The sequence below is a fragment of the Phyllostomus discolor genome, chromosome 11 (assembly GCF_004126475.2).
Source record: "Phyllostomus discolor isolate MPI-MPIP mPhyDis1 chromosome 11, mPhyDis1.pri.v3, whole genome shotgun sequence".
In the NCBI taxonomy this organism is placed as follows: domain Eukaryota; kingdom Metazoa; phylum Chordata; class Mammalia; order Chiroptera; family Phyllostomidae; genus Phyllostomus; species Phyllostomus discolor.
In genome coordinates this window covers 82,681,242-82,700,782 of record NC_040913.2, presented here as the reverse complement: position 1 = coordinate 82,700,782, position 19,541 = coordinate 82,681,242, and the positions used below count along the sequence as shown (strand labels likewise).

Here is a 19,541-nt window from a genome sequence, read left to right as displayed (position 1 = left end):
TGGGGAAAATTATAATGGTAATGACCTATCAAAATAAATATCACGCACAGGAGATTACATATTTGGGTTTAAACTTTTAGAGTTTTCAGAAATAGAAATATAAAATAAGAGGCTTAAATAATTAATTCCTAATTCTCCCCAAAATACAAGGAACAATTAGTTTTCTGAAAAGGACAGAGTTTCACTCATTATGAACTACTTTAATTTTACGAACCCTACAATGAGGTTCAATCTTTTTTCTCTTTCTACTTCTAAAGCATAAAGAAGAAACCTTGGCCACCAGAAAACCTGAATATGTCGTTAGAGGAGGAGGAGCTTGGTGTCCACACCTTTCTCAAAACGTTTGACCTCTTTTGGGATGACTGGCAAAAAGTTTAGAAAGGGACCTCCCACACGCACACTTGCCACTGCCTGTTGGGAAATCTAGAACCTAGCAAAAGGGAAGCAAGCGTATAGACCCACTTTCTTAACTGGCAACAGCTGTCTCTGCAAATGAAACAGAAGCCCATCTTGTATGCAAGTTCATTTCTTGCATGTAGGTTAGGAATCTAAACTTATTTTCATTATTATTCATTTGAGAAAGAAAGAAAAAGTTACACCACCAACTGACAACTCAGTTTTAAGTTTTAAAAGGTTCATGAAAATGTATGTAGATAAGAAGTCCTTACAAGCATTGTTTGGAAGGAAAAATAAAGTTAAAATAATAAAAAATTAAGAGGAGAAAACTATAGACAAGTAACACAAATTATCTAACCTACTTCCTGCCTGCCCTCTGCACATTTTTTTTTTTTTGGTTTTAATCTAAACGACATCCATAATGTTAAAATCCAAACTCTCAGAAGTTTCTAAGAGGGACCCTGGACTCTGAGAGTGGAGTTACGGCATCCCCACATCCTTCCCCCTTCCAGAGCAGGCAAAGACCACCCTGTGTGTTCGTTCTCTCCAACACCCTTACACTCCTCCCCACCCCACCTCGACCCATGACTTTCTTAGCCAGTTCTGTTTCAGACTCACCTATCACCTACTGGTTTAGGTATTTATAACTTTGAATTTTGCATCCAAAGTTATCCTAGCTAAAAAAAATAACTTTTTAACAAGTCTCTGAGATACTCCGGTATCCCCTCTAATTTTCGTGGTAGCATCATTCATCACTGCAAGGACTCAAATCGTCACAGTTCTTGTTTCCATACATCTGTCTCCACAAATCCCCACAATGGGGAATTCCACTACCGATATTCTTTCATTCACGTTGTTCTTCATTCACTCACCAACTATGTTTTGAGAGGCTAACATATGTCAAACAGTGTTCTTGATACAGAAATGGACAAAAAAGATAAAATCTTTACCATCAAGGATGTTGTATTCAAATGTGGTGAGACAGACAAGAATATGTAAATCAATAAATAAATACTTTCATGTAGTTTAAGTACTATGAAGAAAACAGAACACCATAAAGGGATACAGAGGAGGAGATGAGAGAGGGAGCTATTTTAGAAAGGGTGGTCAAGGAAGGATTCCCTACGTCCTTACATGTCGAAGGGAACCTGAGTGATGTTTGCGAGCATGAGGATGTGGAAGGCAAGCACCGATGCCAGAGGGAGCAGGAGGTCCACATTTCCAAGGTGGGAATAAGGGAACAGAAAGGTCAGGCGGCTGGAGTATAGCTACTCCACCATTAGATGCAATGAAATTTAACTAAAAACCTCAGTACACCCTTCACATAGTTCATAAGAATTGCTGCATATCAGAGGAAGAGAAAAATGAAGCTGTTTGAGGATGTATGATGTGTATTCTGACAAACTTACTAGTTAAGAGAGTCATTCTTTCCCACTAGTTTTACAGAGAATGTGATTCAAATGAGGGTAGCAAGAAATTTACAAATCATTGTATGTCCTAACCTTTAGGCTCTCATGCAGATGAAACCACAGGGATTGATACATGATATTAAATTTATCATTTATGAGCATTTTCCTACTATACTGTGAGCCATAATAATATTTATGATTTTGACTCGATATGCTATACTTAGCCTTTTCTGTGGTCATTTAGACATAAATTTTGCAAAAAGCAAGGACAGACCTAAAGTGACTTTCAACAGTAAGAGAATCTAAGAAAGGTTTGTTTTCTAAAATTCTAATTAAAAAAATTACATTCAGAAATACATTTAGTGAGTACACTTACTTGTTAAAATACACAAAAGAAAAAGATATTCTGTGTAAGAAATCACACCTAGAAGAAAAACAGTACCAGTTATGCTACATAAAAAATACTACTTTTTCTTCATATTTATCAAGTAAAATATTCTTATAATAGCAATAAGTAATATTAATAAAGAACTTATGAAAAAAAGAACTTATGGTTTTAAAGAAGATGGTATTGTTTTAAATGAGACTAAACTTATTATAAAATCATAGCAAAAAAGCAACAGAATTAATTTTACTTTCATTATTTCACACGTCTCTGTAGAAACCCATATAAAATTCTCATTAATGCTTTTGCATATATGTAGTATTGGCAATAAAAATCAAAATTATAATGTTTATTAATAGCTGTAGCTTTTAAATTTGTTGCTAGTCTTCAGTTTATGACTCAAACATAAAATAAAAAGGTTGGAAATAGTTAAAACTGTAAAGTACTTAATTCTTAGTAACAGTTGAATTAAACATTTAGACATTCTTCTTTAGAATTTTGATTTCTGAATTGCATTAAAAAAACAAACTCTGTAGTTATCCTTTTTCTGCTTTCAAGATATCATTATCATTCATAAAATTAATGCTTCTATTAAGTATAATCTAAGAAGTTTTTATTTTCATTAAACAGGTTGTACTTTATATATATATGTGTGTGTGTATATATATATACACTACAGCTTGAGTTCTGTGTAATGCCAGAATCACAAACTTTAAAAGGAGTTGATTTGGAGTAAATAAAAATATGAATTGTTACTCACATTCTTGTTTTTGGACTATAATACTCAGGAGTAGAACTAATGTGTTAATTCACTTTCCAAGTAGATCCAGAGAAAATTAAAATTGGGAATAAGCCAATAAGACTTATCCAGATATCAGTCCTGATGCTTGCTAAAAGGGTACAAAGAACCCTTCCATAATTGTACTGTGAACTTTAAACCTGCCTTCTACCTGGCGTTCTTGGAGGCTGGCCTCTTTGTCACAGAACAAAGAGAAGAGGAGTCGCTGTCAGGCGGTTTGTCAGAAGTCACGAAGGGGATGAGCCAGGAGGCCCTGAAAGCATTCCCTCCTTCTGTTTGTACTAGGACATTGCGACCTATAGACACAGTTCTGGTTGACTGCCACGCATGTTATGGGAGAAAGATTCTGGAACGGTCAATGTATATAAAGATACAATACCTAGATTTCATAGGGATCCCTCAAAAAAACCAAAAACCAAACAAACAAAAAAGAAAGCAAGCATAAATGTGGGTGGGGGTGGGGGGCAGGAAATGGGACCCGGAAACCGGCTCTGTGTCCACAGTTCCGTGGGGCTGTTGTTCGAACCGGCTCAGTGGGACACGCGTCCTGATGCTGCCACCCACCCTGAGATCCCAATGGCACTCTTTCAGACACCTTCCAGGGAAGATGTCTAAGACCTTTAAAGATCCTTGGCACCCATTCTGCAGATTTGAAAGCCCTAAGTTATGAAAAGCTTAAAGTAAAAGATGAAGTGTCCTCTCCTTTCAGATTCCATGAGAACTAGGTGGAAGCAATTTTTAAAATTCTACTTACATAAAATATATGGATTATAACTGCTCCTTTAAACCATTTGTCTTTATGTGAGAGTAAAACATTTTGAAATTACTATGGTTAAAACTGATGAAAAAGAAAAAGGTAACTTTATGTAATTTCTTTAATATTTTTATTTCATATCATTCTTATAGTTAAATATATAAAATTATCTCAAAGAAACATTCCTTTTTAAGATTAAACTAATTCTAAATATTTTATTAGTTTTTGCTATAAATTTGTACAAAAAGTACACTGTAAAGGAAAACTGCAATAAAAGCTATATAATTTGACTATGTATGAATTAGTGAGTTAAGTTAGATACACAGATATGGATAATATAGTAAACTGAAAGAAGTGAATTTTGCAGTAAGAGTTGTATTTAAAAGAAATAGGTTAAAATTGGGTAACCAATGACAGATCCAATAAGTTTTTCATATTGATTAAATTTAAGAAAACCTATAATTCCTGGAAGTAAAACAGATTTAGAGATTAGTGTTTTTGAAAAATGTTTTCTATAGGTAAATATAGCCTATACTTCTCAATGTGGTTAAAAATGTTTTTCACCTATAAAAGTTCATTTTGTTGTAAAAATTTTGGAAGATGTAAATAACATATATAAAAAGTAAAATAAAAAACACCCTTAATACTACCACATAGAAACAATCATTGTTAACATTTTTGTGTTATTCTCCTCAGCTTTTTCTCTACACACACATATATACACATAGTTGTAAAATTATTTTAAATATGAAGAAAATCTGTATATATTAGTATAAGTAATATTACATCAATATTAAAGTGCTTAAGCACTAAAGTTAATAATCAACTTACCTCTTTCTTTAAGATTTCGAAATAGCTTTGATGATCCTTTCCAAATGGGTGGTGTTTCTGAGAGCATTTGATTTAATTCCTATAACATAAGGTGACATATGCTGATTATAGGTAAATTAATTTATAAAAGAGATAAAAAATATTTGAATTCCTATCCAAAAAAATTCACTTAGAAGACCTGAGACATGGCTGTATTTATCTTGTTCTCCACCCACAAAGCCCAGTATTTGCCCGTAGTCCAAACATAAAATAAATGATAAAGATGCTATACCTGGTAGCAAGTGATAACCAAATGAAAAAACAGTGAGTTTAGTTTAAGTTGTGGAGCCAGTTAGAAGACAGTTTCGTGAAAGTCACTGGAAAAAGCAGGTTCCCTAACGAAGGTCAGAGAAGACCCCGTGGCCTCACACACAGTCGGCTCGCTGTGGCCCTTTTGGATTTAGGGGGCTTTGTGGTGGAAGAAATAAACGGACAAAGGATTGCATCGGGAAGGAATGAGTAATATTTTAATAGTGACTCAAAGAATTATGACATTACATGAAATGGGAGGACAGGGACATTGAGTTATTGTGGACATTTTCAGTTCTTTTTCCTAATTTTAACTTAAATATTCAGTAAAGAATAGACTTCAATTGTTGATTAATTGGGTTTTGTTCTTAATCAAACTATCACAGCTGGTGGTAGGGGGAAACTATTTTGGAAAATTTAAACATTTGAATTATTCTTTAGATACTAAAACAATTTTGATTATATATGTTGTATTGAAAATAACTAAGTGAGAACTATAATTTGGTTAAATGTGAAGAAAATTATTAAAGAATTTGGTGAAATAAATTGAAATAATTTGAAATTAAAAAATTAAGTCCTGTCTGGTGTGGCTCAGTGGACTGAGTGCCAGGCTGTGAACCAAAGGGTCACTGGTTTGATTCCCAGTTAGGGCACATGCCTGGGTTGTGGGCCAGGTTCCTAGTAGGGGGCACATGAGAGGCAACTACACATTGATGGTTCTCTCCTTCTCTTTCTCCTTTCCTTTCCCTCTCTCTAAAAATAAATAAATTGCTTAAAAAAGAAATAAAAGGATTTGTATCTATTAAAAAAATTAGTTTGCTAGGTAGCACACTGAAAAAGAAACACTAGAAACTACTTCTATTTCCAGATCTGATTCTTGCCAAAGTCTGGTTACCCAATAGCCTGAGCATTGCTACCTGGGAGGTTGTTAGAAATACAGAATCTCAGTTCCCATCCCACACCTACTAAATCAGAATCTGTGTTTTTAACAAGATATCCAGACTTTTATGTACATTGATATTCAGAAGCACTTGAAACAAACCCTTCCTGAGGTACTTGTACCTAAAAACGTGCTGTGGCATTTATAAGCCATCTTTCTTTACAAAGTGGAGTTGGCATGCAAATAAGGAAGCCCTGGGTGCCAACGGCAGAAGAGGTATTTTTAGGGGATTTATGGACACCCTGAAGCCCATCTGTGAATCCTGGCTTTCGTTTCCTTCACAGTGTTATCCCTGCACTGCAGGTAACAGATGCCACCAGGTAATGGGTAGCACGGCAGAGAGGTGAACATTCAGCTATGAGTAACGGTGAGAAGCTGGGATATTTACTGTTTGAACAATACTAAACTCATAAGTATTTCTGTTAGAGTAAGAGATTAAAAATATTTTGAATGTGTGTTATACACTTTAATTTTTATCATTTCTACTATATAAATATTAATTTCTTTTTCACTTTAACTGTTTATATGTATTCATCTTAAACTTAGCTACCTTTCATCAAGTACTCTCAATGTGGTTGGCCATGGGCTATTACAATATCGCATTTAATTCTAAAAGACAATTCTCATTTTGCCTATTTTATTGAGTCTTAAAAAGCATAAATAACCCAAGGTCACACAACTAGTGAATGACTGGCCAGATCCTTACTGATTCTAGGCAGTTTATTTTAGTAATAATTTAGTTGCTTCTGATCTAGATCATGCAACTGACACACTCATCCTCTTTGTCTTTTGTTAAATCTAAGGACTGTTCAGTTTTAGTAAAATCCCCATTTCTCTTCAGGCTGGGATCTCTCTCCCCACTCCAGTGCCTGTCTGAGTCCTTTATACACAGTCGTGCTGTATAGTAAAGAAGCTGATTAGTCTTTGTCCAGGTTCCTGGGAGGGAGACTCTGTATCCTCGCATCACACCTGAGCTTATGCTAAGGAGATGACTCAGGGTGGGGGCTGAGAAGCAGAAAGAACACCGTGTGGTCAGAGTGCTGGGGCTCTGAGCTGGCCCAGTCTTTGGGGAGGCAAGAGGACGGGGACTGGAGCCTGAGGCCAATCACGTGGCCAATGACCCAGTCAATCAGACCTATGCAGTGAAACCCCCAGTGAAAACCCCTGACGCCAAGCTCAGTGGAGCTTTCAGGTTGGTGACTATGCAGATGTGCCAGGAGGGAGGGTGACACACCTGGTACCATGGGAAGAGGGCACAGAAGTCCTGTGTCTGGAGCCCTCCTGGAACCTTACCCTGTGTGCGTCATCATTTGGCTGGTCCTTATTTGTGTCCTTTATAATTATAAACTGTAACTTTAAGTGTAGAAGGCTCCTGAGTTCTATGAGTCAGTCTAGCAAATTATTAAAACTTGAGGTGAGTTGGGGGGCACTGCCTGGGTTTGTGGCCACTTGTCAGAAGTATGGGTGGCCTGGGACTCTTGAGCTTGCAGCTGGCATCTGAAAGGAAGGCAGTCTTGTTGGGGACTGGATCCTTAAACACGTGGAGTCTGTCAGAATTATACTGCAGTACTGCAAACAGGTACCAAATAAATATTTGCTGGACTGAATTCAGTTACCTAGGATTATAGTTGCCTTTTAAAGGATTTATACAATTTTCTTAAATGTACACAATTTTGTCTTAGAGTATAGTTAATATACATAATATATGGAAATTAGTAAGTATAGAAAAAAATTTATTGTAATCCATGGATAAGCCACAAAAATTTAATACCCTTTTAGTTTAATTCTCTCTTAGGCATATTTACATAGTATTTTGTTATTGTTGTGACAATTAGTAAATCATTTTGTACATACTATTCAGTAACTCACTCTTTGCATCTAATATATGGGCATATTTTCCTGCCAAATACTATTCATTTTCATTTTCATAGTTACATAGCAGTTATGTATATTGGCAGTTCTGAAACATAACTTTATATTAATGCATGTGGAAATAGAAACAATAAAGTCTTGGAACACAAGAACATACAAATGCATGTTCTGTAAGCTGTCAGAGTGACAGTGTCATCACTGATCATGCTGCCTCACCACAGGATGAGAGAAAGAAAACAGGCATCTACTCAGTATTGTTATGGAAATGGCTTTGACCTTATGGGTCCCTAATAAGGTCTTTGCACTTTAAAGAACAGCTGGTCTACATTATTCTGCAACTTGCTGTTTTACTCAACCTTACCATTAGCTTAGTCTGTTCATGTTCATAATGTAAGTAGCTCTATGTATTTATTCATTTTAGCTTTGTATTACTGTATTTGTCCTTGATATGCCTATTTCACAGTTCTTTCACTCATTTCTCTACTGACAGACACTTATAATGTTTCTAATTTTTTTCTGCTATTACAGGAAATATGTACAGGACTCCTGGTATGAACACACAAATGTTTACCTAGTACACACACTTAGAAGTAGAATTTTTAATATGCATTTTCAACTTTACTAGATAGTCAAATTTCTCTCAGAAGTGAATATACCAATTTACAATCTCACCTGGGTCCTTCTCTTCTTATCCATACTAAGTATTGGTATTGTTAGATTTCTGGAAGTTGAGAATCTGATGGTTGTGAAATAGCATCATATCTGGTTTAATGTACATATCCCTGATTACTAGTGATACGGAGCCTTTATATACACACACACACACACACACACACACCAGCCATTCTAACTGTGTTTGTCCATTTTTTTCTTATTGAGAAGATTTTCCTTTCTATATGGACTTAGAGTAGTTCTATATGACTTACAAGACACTTTAGATTTACTGTTAAAATGTGGCAAGCATATTCTCTAATTTGTCATATCATACATCTTTGAACACTGTTGATACTATCTTTTAGAATGACAAAGTTTTTGATATTTAACTTTGTAAAATTTACCAATAATTTCCTTTGAGTTTTTCTTTATATGTCTTTGTCTAATAAAAACTTCCCAAGCTCCTCATTTTGCTTATAATATATCAGAATTTTTGTTTCTCAAAATTAAGAACTTAATCAACCTGAAATCTGCTTTTGTATATGGTAGTCAGTTTGAGACCTAATTTTATTTGCCCAAATGTAAGAAAGACTATTGTTTCAATACCTACAGGTCAATCATTTCTCCAGTGATTTATAGACCTTCCCATACATGCCTATATCTATTTCTGGATGCTATAGTCTATTATGTTGATCTAATTAAAATAACAATACTACTTTAATTATTATACCTTTGTTATTAATCTTAACATGACATAGGCCCAAATGTTTTCTTACTTTTTTTCTTTTCTTCCTTTTCAGAATTGTTTTGAAAATCTGGGGTCCTTATTCTTCCAAATGAATCATCCATGAACATAATATATTTCTCTGTTTACTTATGTCTTTTTAAAAATATTATTAAGTCCTGCAACTTTACTGTATTTGTTTATTGTTTCTAATCACTTTGGTGGATTCTTGAGGGTCTTTTACATAAAGAATCATGTCATCTGCAAAAAGTGACACTTTTATTTCTTCATTCCTGATTTGAATGCCTTGGTTTCTTTCTCTTGCCTGACTGCTCTGGCTAGAACTTCCAGTATTACATTGAATGCACAAAAATCCACCATGTTCCTATGTACTAGCAATGACATTTCAGGAAAACAAAAATTTTTAATTCCTTTTGCAATTGCAACAAAAAAAATCAAGCACCTAGGAATAAACTTAACAAAGGACGCGGAAGACCTATATGCTGAAAACTACAAGGTATTATTAAAAGAAATTGAAAAAAATACAATGAAATGGAAAGATAGTCCATGTTCATGCATTGGAAGAATTAATCTAGATAAAATGTCCCTATTACCCAAAGCAATATACAGATCTAATGCAATCCCCACCAAAATCCCAATGACTTTAAAAAAAAATAGAAGAAAATCATCAGATTTGTATGGAATTACAAAAGACCCTGAGTAGCCAAAGCAATCCTGAACAGGAGGGCGGGGTGAGGGGTGAAGCAGCAGGTATCACACTCCCTGACTTCAAGTTATACCACAAAGTGATGATAATCAAAACAGTATGGTACAGGCAAGAGAAAAAAAAAAACCAGACACACAGACCAATGGAGCAGAATTGAGAGTACAGAAATAAACCCACAGTATATGTGAAAATAATTTTCAAGAAAGGAGTCAAAAATATACAATGGAGAAAAGCTAACCTCTTTAATAAATGGTGATGTGAATATTGGAAAGCCACTCAAAAAGAATGAAACTAGACTACTGTTTACCCTCATATACAAATATTAACTCAAAATGGATCAAAGACCTAAATATAAGACCTGAAACAATACATTACATAGAAGAAAACATAGATTCTAAACTCATAGATATTGGACTTAGAAAAGATTTTATAAACTTGACTCCAAAGACAAGGGAAGTAAAGACAAAAATAAATGAATGGGACTATATCAAACTAAAAAAGCATCTTCACTGCAAAAGAAACCACCAAGAAAACAAAAAGGCAACCAATTGAATGGGAGATGATATTTGCAAATGACAGCTCTGACAAGAAGTTAATATCCAAAATATATAAAGAACTCATATACTTAACACCAAACATTCCAATTAAAAATGGACAGAGGACCTGAACAGACACTTCTCCTAAGAAGACATACAAATGGCAAACAGATAAATGAAAAGATACCCACCTTCACTAGCTACTAGGGAAATGCAAATCAAAACTACAATGAGATGCTATATCACACCTGTTGGAATGGCCATTATGAACAAAACAAGTAATAACAAGTGTTGGAGAGGCTGAGGAGAGAAAGGAACCCTCATTCAGTGCTGGTGGGAATGTAAACTGGTGCAGCCACTGTGGAAAACAGTATGGAGGCTCCTCAAAATTTAAGAATAGAGTTATCATATGACCCAGCAACTCCTCTTCTGGGTACCTACCTAAAAAATTTTAAAACATCTACTCACAAAGATATATGCACCCCCACATTCAGTGCAGCATTATACACAGTGGCCAAGACATGGAAACAGCCCAGGTGTCCTTCAGTAGAGGCTGGATAAAGATGTGGCACATACACACAATGGAATACTCTCAGCCACTAGAAAAGACGAAACACTGCCACTTGCAACAACATGAATGCACCTTGAGAATATTAAAGCTAAGTGAAATCAGTCAGTCGGAAAAACTACATCAAAACTCATTTGTCAGTTCTACTATTGCTATTGTATCACAGTCTCTTTGGCCACCATGAACAACCTATGGATATTCCTACGAACCTGTCCTGCATATGTGAATGTATCTTTGCTTATGCACACTGGTATGAAATCACTGGATCATAGGGCATATTCAAGCTTACTTTATCAGGTACAGATGCATCTGCTGTTGTAAAACTTAAACCCAGGGGTATAACTGATAGGTACTGGACATGTGGATCTTCAGCCTTAGTAGATACTGCCAAACTGTTTTCCAAAGTGGGTATACCAATTTACATTCACACACCAGAGTTACTACTGATACGCATATTCAAATCGCTCTTGGATGTGATTTAATGTCCAGAAAAAAACTGGTATCGCATTATACGTGTGTGTGTGTGTGTGTGTGTGCATGAAAAGAGAGAGAAAGAGAGAAAGACAGTGAGAGAGTATGCACACCAAGAGCTTTAACTTACCTGTTTGGAAAATGACTTCCACGTTTTAACAACTATAATAAACAAATATATAAGAATTAGATAACTATCCAAATCGGTAACTTAAAACACTAAGCTTTCATATCTAAAAGGCAAAGTTTCTTTAACCTCAAGATTTGGATCCAAGATATTTTATTTATGGTATATATTTATTTCACATACTACAAACCATTCATAATAAATAAATTGAATACAAAACACATTTTTCCATAATCATTATCTTACTTTGAGGATTTCTGGATTTATGAAGTGAATTCACTTTGTGTCAAACATCTATGGTCTTAAAAACACAAATAACGATATTTATTCAATGTTCATACTAGAATATAAAATACCAACGTAGAGAAATTATAATTTTAAGGTGTTACCATGATCTCTACTGTATTAGTATCTCTGATGATGATTCAAAAGTCAGGTCCCTCTAGGGTAAATGGGAAAGGTGGGGACACAGGGAACAGAGGTGAAGCCGAGAGCAAGCAATGAGAGCTAGAGAGTTGCGTCCCATTTTCATTCTTCTCCCCTAATGATGTCATGGTTGAGTAAGACACCAGGGATCACTTTCTTTTTCTGATTCCTTTTCACATTCCTGAAGATCTCAAAAGCTATAAATCTTATAATATTGGAATAAATGTGAGTCATACGGCTGTTTCCTTTGCTCATATTTGAACACTGTGAATATCTAATGACTGCCCAAGAATTATCTCCAGGTTTCTATAGGATTAAGTCCTCTTATACAGCTGAATTAGAAACTGGTCAATATTAAGTATTTTTGCTACATTACAGTAATGACAACCAGAAATATTCCTACATGGCAACATCGTTATTTCTGTGAAATTAACCATAATTAATGTAAACAACCTATCAAATTCAAGATTATAAAATAGGCATGTCCTTTGCTATCCAACCTTCTCTTTTTTTAAACAATGAATCATCTTAAGATCAAAACGAAGTATGTTCTAATATTTAGCAAACTGATTTCTAGGCAGATAGATTTCTTCTTTATGAAACAACAGCACCCTTTCTTTACCCAAGGTTATTTATAGAAACACATAATCAAGTGGTTAAAATCATATGTCTACAAAGTAGAATTCAGAATTTAACCTTAATTATGGTACTGTATACATTCACATTTAAAGACATCCTTCTTTTCATAACGAGCAGAACAGTGTGAATATTTATTATTTTGCTGCTTTTGAATGATAGCAGTAAGGAGAGAAATAAATGGCACAAAAGTACATGCACACGCTCTTATGCAATGTTCAGAAGCTATTTATCAAAAGAGGAAGTTAGACACACTCTTGAGTTTTGTAGGGTTTATGAGATCTCCAGGGTAAATTATTCACAAAAGGCATATTCATTCTGCCGGATATGTCACCATGTTCAATATTATTAGCTTTTTCTCATAAAGACTAAAGAGCCATTAAGATTGTTCTTCAAAGGATTTTCTGATTTTCTAAACTTATTTAATGTGAAGTTACTGCATATATAAATATAACTTGGATGAAGAGGGACTTCAATTCTACTGAATGAATTTTATTTCTTAAAGCTATACATTAATGTTTATTTTATTTTTAATATTTTTATGTATGTCTAATTTTTTAAATAATACATATTTTGAAACTAAAAATAATATTTGAAGCTATATGAGAGTAATCAATTGCTTTAGTTCTAGAAGGGATCTCAATTAACATTTATTTGTATTATAAACTATTAGTCTGATAAAATTTTATAGCATATCTTTCAAAATGCCACATTATTTGGCTAATTCTTCTGAAAAACATACTGCTGTACACGGAGATAAGAAAAAACCTTAAGATAATTAAGAAATCGCACTCACATTTGGGCTCATCGGTTGTAACAGCCAGAATGAAGTCCTGTGGCGTCATGAACAACTGCCCCTCGCACTCCACCGAGGCGAACAGACGGAACCGCCGCTCCCGAGACGTGGCGCAGAGGTCCAGGTCTTCGGGGTCTGCTCTGCCCACGCCGACCTGCAGTTAAGAAGGCGAGTCATTGGAACTGCGCGAAAGAAGGCCTCCTTTTAGAACAGAAATGCTCCCGATTGTGGTAAAAGTGAATTAACAGAGTAAGTGAAAATTTGAAAATACTGTCGTCTAAAGAATTAATACTTTTATAAATAAATTATCCACATGGATACAATGAATTAATATTCCAAAGATCCCACAATGAATATTGTTAAGGGCCTGAAGTTTTGAAACTGGAACTTTGAAGAACCTGTGATTTATTTCTTCAGTTTTAGTCTAAGAAAACATTAAATTTCTGAGCTAGCAGTTTCTCTAAGGCAATGATTTTCAAACTTTTTCATCTCATGGCACACATAAATTACCTAAATTCTGCAGAACACAAAAAATTTTTTTTTGCCAATTGGACCATAAAAATAGGTATAATTTTGATTCATTCACACCAGAAGCTATTGTTGTGTTGGCTGTTGTCATTTTTTTATTTGACAATCTAAGAGAAAAGAGTTCTGTGCCCCTGACTAAACAGCCAGGTGTTGCGTGTTTTAAACATCCGGCGGCACACTGGTTGAAAATCGCGGCTTTGGAGGGAACACTAACACAGGATGAATGCCTACTATGCACTCTCTGTACAGGCGTGTTTATTTAATTAGAAGTCTACTCATTGCAGCTTATTAATTTTCTTTAAAAAGTGAAACCCTGATAGGCTGTTCATGGATACGGCTAAGGAAACCATTTAGTGGAGGTGCTTTGATTAGACCTAAAGTTGCTAACTCAAGGTCACTGTATTACACTTACTACCAACAGTCATTCTGAATTCTACCGAGGGTTGAGAGGAACAGAATTAGAAGGAGTATGTGTATGAGGGGAAGGAAGTCTCTTTTGTTTTCCTTAATTTAAAGACCTTTCTCTGTAGATAAATAATTTTTCTGATTTATTTTCTCTCTAAACTAATGATAACAAATTAATTTTTTAAAAAAGGATTATTTTCCTGATTATAAAAGTAACACATAATTATTGTATATAATTTAGAAGACAACTTTAGAATATTATAGGTATAATTTTTGTGGGGGATTTTTGCAAAAAAAAAATTGGGCTATACTATCACTATTCAGTATTCTGGCCTTTTTTACTTAATAATATATCAAGGCCATTTTCCAAGTCACTAAATATTTAATAGAGCATTTTTAATAATTGTATACTACTTCATAGTAAATGCTTACAGCATAACAAAATTAATAAATCCAAACGGTTGAATATTTGGGTGATTCATGGTATTTTACTTTTATAAGACAATGTTATAGTGACCAGCCTTGAATAAATTCAGAAAGAAGAAAATACAAATTTCAATGTCAGAAAAATATATGAACATTCCAGGTTTACACAGCATGTTTGAAAGACAGTAATGCTCTTCCTGAAATGTAGGATTTGCATTCACAGAAAAGGGTGGATCATTGACAACAATTTCTGAATGACAGAGTAAAGCCCTGGAATTTAACCTGGCAGAAAACAAATGGCTTTAGGGAGATTCTTCAGTGTAACGACGGCACAGAGGAATCGGTGCTTTAGAGAGAGAGAGCAACCAGGCCAGAGACAAGCAGCTCCGCAGTGCACCAGTAACAGCGCTCAGGCAGTCCGTGGCGCTATGAAATCGTTTTGCTCTGCAGGGGGTGTAAAGTCAGACGATGAACACCAATGTCAAGGATGGGCAATAATCTCCCTGAACACTCCTCAGGGATCAGCCTACCTTCTTCAGTTCCCTCTACACAAGGATCCCAGGGGTTTCTCCTTCCTCCCAGGGCAGGGAACCCAATCTTGTCTGCGATCACAAATCACTTTCCTTCCTGCTTTCTTCTTGCCAGGCCATTTCCTTAGGCCTAGGTGGCCCCAGGTCACTCTTCTCCAGTGGGTTTCCTGGAGGACCACTCACTGTAAAGCTGTTCTTGTACCACGATCTGAAGCCATGCCTTAGTCTAACATCCCGAACCACAGTTTCTGCCTATCATGTCTTGTGTTTGCTATGAGCTAACGTGGACTTGATCTGTGACTTCTACTGCCGGTGCTGCCATTACTGCTCACGAGGTGCCTGTGCTTTCTCACCAAACTCTCCTTCCTTAAGCGCAGTTACGGTTTGCCCCAGCACACAGAACCTGCAGGCCCCTGCTGTTTGATCCCCCTTCTAGAGCTGATGCTACCAACTCCTTTCTCCTTCACTTCCACTAACAATCAATCAGCAAATCCTGTTGGTTTCACTCTAATTTCTCAAATCCACCCACCACCACTACCTTTTTCCAAACACCCCCGTCTTCCCTAAAATTTTACAGTAATGGCCTAACTATGATTTTTGCCTCTAATCCACCCTATACTGAGAGAAAGAGAAGACAGGCAGAATATAGAGTAATTTTGTATTCTTTAACTACTCGAGCGTGGGTGTCAGAAGAAATCTACCACAGAGAATTAAAGGTAATCATTAAAACCCTACTGCATGAGTTCTGTCCACTATTACATCAGCAAATGTTACCATCATTTTTGATAACAGCGCTCTTTGGTGAAGCCCACAAGTCAACATAGTGCCACCTTAAAAAGAAGGTCTGGGGAGGAATTTGGAAATGGTGTGTTTCCCAGATTAAAAAACACATACATATCCTGGAAGGGAAAAATATGACTTATGGCAAGAGAGATAACACGGGCCTGGGCTCTTCGCAGGGCGTCCTGCTGCGGCAGGTGGTGCCTCCTCCACTGGCTCCACTCCCTTCGGTGTGACGTGTCATGTGGTGCAATGACACACACCGGCCCTGATGATGGGAGACAAAGACTGGTGGAAAGTGACAGCCAGTTTTCCCGTGAGTCCTGTAGATTGGCCTGATCCTCGAACAGATCCTAGATCTAGGAGGAGAATCAGGCTTATCTGGTGGAGAACGGGATAGGACGAAGAGCATCTCGGGAAATCAGTACTTGGGCAGGTTTGTATATTCGCTATTCCCTTCACTGACTTATTTGTCTCCTCCTACCAATACATCATAGTGGTTTATTACCACAGCTTTTGGTCACAGTTTTGCCTTTAGTAAAGTAAAACCCTATCTTATTCATCATCTTTTTAAAACATTCATGGTGAATGATATGTAATTTTCTCCCCAAAGTAAACTTTAAAATCAATGTGTCAAATTTTAAAAATCTTCCTGATGGTTTGTTTGGGATGGCACTGAGTTTTGGAATAATTTAGGGACACTTGATTTTTCCCAACTGAAATGTGAATGTCTATTTTTTAAGTACACGATACTGGATTGATACTGGATTGATACTGGATTTTATTTTAGCAATGACATGGATATAATTCAGGATTGGGTTTTTTTTTTTTTTTGGCTTTCAGGTTAAATTTCCCGATCTATGTCACTCAGTAAAGTTTTCCAGTGTTCTTCACCTAAGTTTTAAATATTTTTGGTAGATTCACTCATATATGGTATAGTTTCTATGTAAGTGACTTGGGAATGGAACATTTAGCCCGTATTACATTTCAGTTGGTTATTTCATAGGAATGAGAAAGCTATTGATTTTAGTACTGGGTTGGCCAAAAGGTTTGTTTGAGTTTCCCTGTATGATGGCTCTAGTAGTACTTAGTTGTCTTTAACTTCATTCAAAACAATTTTGTTAGATTGTATTGTGACGGCTGTAATATCAGCATACATAAAAAAAAACTTACCAAAACTGTTGAATTTTTGTGTAACCATTTTAATATTGAAGATGGAAGAAAATACCCAACATTTTCAGTATATTATGCTATCTTATTTCAAGAAAGTTAAAACACAACTGAAATGCAAAAAAAGATTTGTACATCATGTGGAGAAGGCACTGTGACTGATCAAATGTGTCAAAAGTGGTTTGTGAAGTTTCGTGCTGGAGACTTTTCACTGGACGATGCTCCACAGTCAGGTAGCCCAGTTGAAGTTGATAGCAATCAAACTCAGACATTAATTAAAAACAATCAATGTTATACCATATAACAGATAGCCAATATACTCAAAATATCAAAATCAATAAAGTTATTGGTAAAAATGAAAAAATGTCTTTTATTTTATGGAAAAAAATCATACAGGCTTTTTGGCCAACCCAATATATTTGCTTTGTATTCAACTAACCTTACTAAATCCCTTCATTAATTTTAATAACTTTTTGTTAGATTTTCTAAGTGGAGAATCATAAGTTCTTTCAAAATAGTCACAGATGTATTACTTATCCTTTTTAATATTTATGCCTCATTTTCATTGCCCTAATTACTAAAGGTCTATGTCTCTAAAAATGATGTTGAATAGTATCAGTAATATTAAGCATTCTTGTTCCATGTTTTGAAGAGAATGCTTCTAATGAATTGCCATTAAATGCAGTGTTTGCTCTTGGCTTTGATAATTATCTTCTACCTTAAATCAGAAATGGGTGTTTACCTAGTCTCCTTTGTTCACTGAAAATAAATGAGCTTATAGTTAGAACTGTCCTTAGAGATCATCTGGCCCTCTTGTTTCTTTGCCTTTTTGGTTGGATAGAAACATAAATAGAGTCCCCAGTTAAAATATGTTGGGCAAATAGAAGCAAAACAAAAATCCCCCCAAAAGCTCAAAACTCTAGGTGAAACTCTATTATGTACATTATCTTTGAATTATTTTTAGTTTCCAAGATGAATTTCAACTAATGAACTAATGCATGCCTATTATATATAAATGAATCAGTTATAAAGTAATTAGTAGATTGGAAGATTATCAAAAACCATTAGGGGAAAAATATGAATAAGTAAGCTTGTTTAATCACTTCTGACTACTTGCAAGCCTTTCCAAAATCCACCTGCTTCTTTCTCTACAGTTTACAAACAGACAATTTTCTGAACCACTGACGTAAATGCACAGATAAAGAACTTCCTTCATTTATTTATTTTACTGTGGAACAGGTCTGACCACCTTAAACTCTACAGTGTTCAGGAGGCTGACACGCAGCTGCAGTGCATGAACTGTAGCTGCGGATTCTGACCTGAGCCACTGGAACCTCTGCGGAAAGGGGCAGCACCAGGTCAGTAGGCTACCAGGTGTCAGAAGGAACTCTGGCCTTTAAAAGATTCAACTTTGCTTCTGAATTTTTCAAAGTTTGAAAATCTAAACCTTCTGAAGTTCTCACATCAATGTTGTGAACATTCAGAAACAACAATCAGTAAGTAAAAGTGGAAAACGGTATCCACACCAGTTTACTAGTCCTCTCGACAGTCTTGCTTACCCACACAAGACAACGACCTTGTATCGTGTTAATGTTCTGACGCTTCACAAAATACAGACAGACACAGCCATTCCCCAGAGGACACTGGCATGCATCTCTGGGCACAATCTTTACATTACAAGGAATGGGTTAAGTATTCCTATATTCACTGGCTAATCTACGTTAATACCTTTTTTGCTTATCTAAGTCCACCAAATCTTTTAATTTCTAAAACCTAAAATTAACCTAAACATCTTTCAACAATATATACTGTTTCAGAGAAAGACAAATACCACAAGATTTCACTCATGTGGAATCTAATGAACAATCTGAACTAACAAGCAAGCTGCCAGCTCTGGGGGCAGTTTGGGAGGGCAGAAGGATCGAGTAAAGAAGAGAAAGAACTCATGGACATAGAGAGGTGTGGTGATTGCGGGGGAGGCCGTGGGTGGAGGTGGAAGAGGGTATAGGGGGATTCATGGTAATGGGAAAATAAAATTAAAGAAAAAAGTTTAAAAATAATATATACTGTCTCAGTAAATGATACTTTTTGCATCACAAGTTTCCAATATAGTAAAAACTCAACAGTAAGTATAAGGTATTTAAAGTAAATTGGAAAGTGAACCTGAAAGCCAAAAAACAAAAAACAAAAAACACAACAACAAAAACCCTGAATTATATCCATGTAATTGCTAAAATGAAAGTTATTACTATCAATCCAGGACTGTGTACTTAAAAAATAAGCCTTCCGAAAGCAATCAAGTGCAAGTAGACCATTTGTGAACCACAGGGAAGAGACAGACAGAAGTAATAGAGGTCATGTTC

General features: G+C 35.6%; 1 protein-coding gene across 4 annotated transcripts in view; it reads right to left on the bottom strand.

The window, feature by feature from the left end:
- The window catches only part of MICU3 (mitochondrial calcium uptake family member 3), a 73,494-nt gene that overhangs the window by 34,909 nt on the left and 19,044 nt on the right, over positions 1 to 19,541 (bottom strand). For 3 of the 4 annotated variants that reach the window (XM_028526966.2, XM_036011681.1, XM_036011679.1), the window contains exons 2-5: positions 13,340 to 13,493; positions 11,485 to 11,516; positions 4,575 to 4,653; positions 2,182 to 2,229 (exon numbers count right to left, since the gene is read on the bottom strand). In XM_028526966.2, coding sequence (XP_028382767.1) covers positions 2,182 to 2,229; positions 4,575 to 4,653; positions 11,485 to 11,516; positions 13,340 to 13,493 — 313 coding nt within the window. The remainder of the gene's footprint in view (positions 1 to 2,181; positions 2,230 to 4,574; positions 4,654 to 11,484; positions 11,517 to 13,339; positions 13,494 to 19,541) is intronic. The other variant, XM_036011680.1, reaches the window with a different exon arrangement.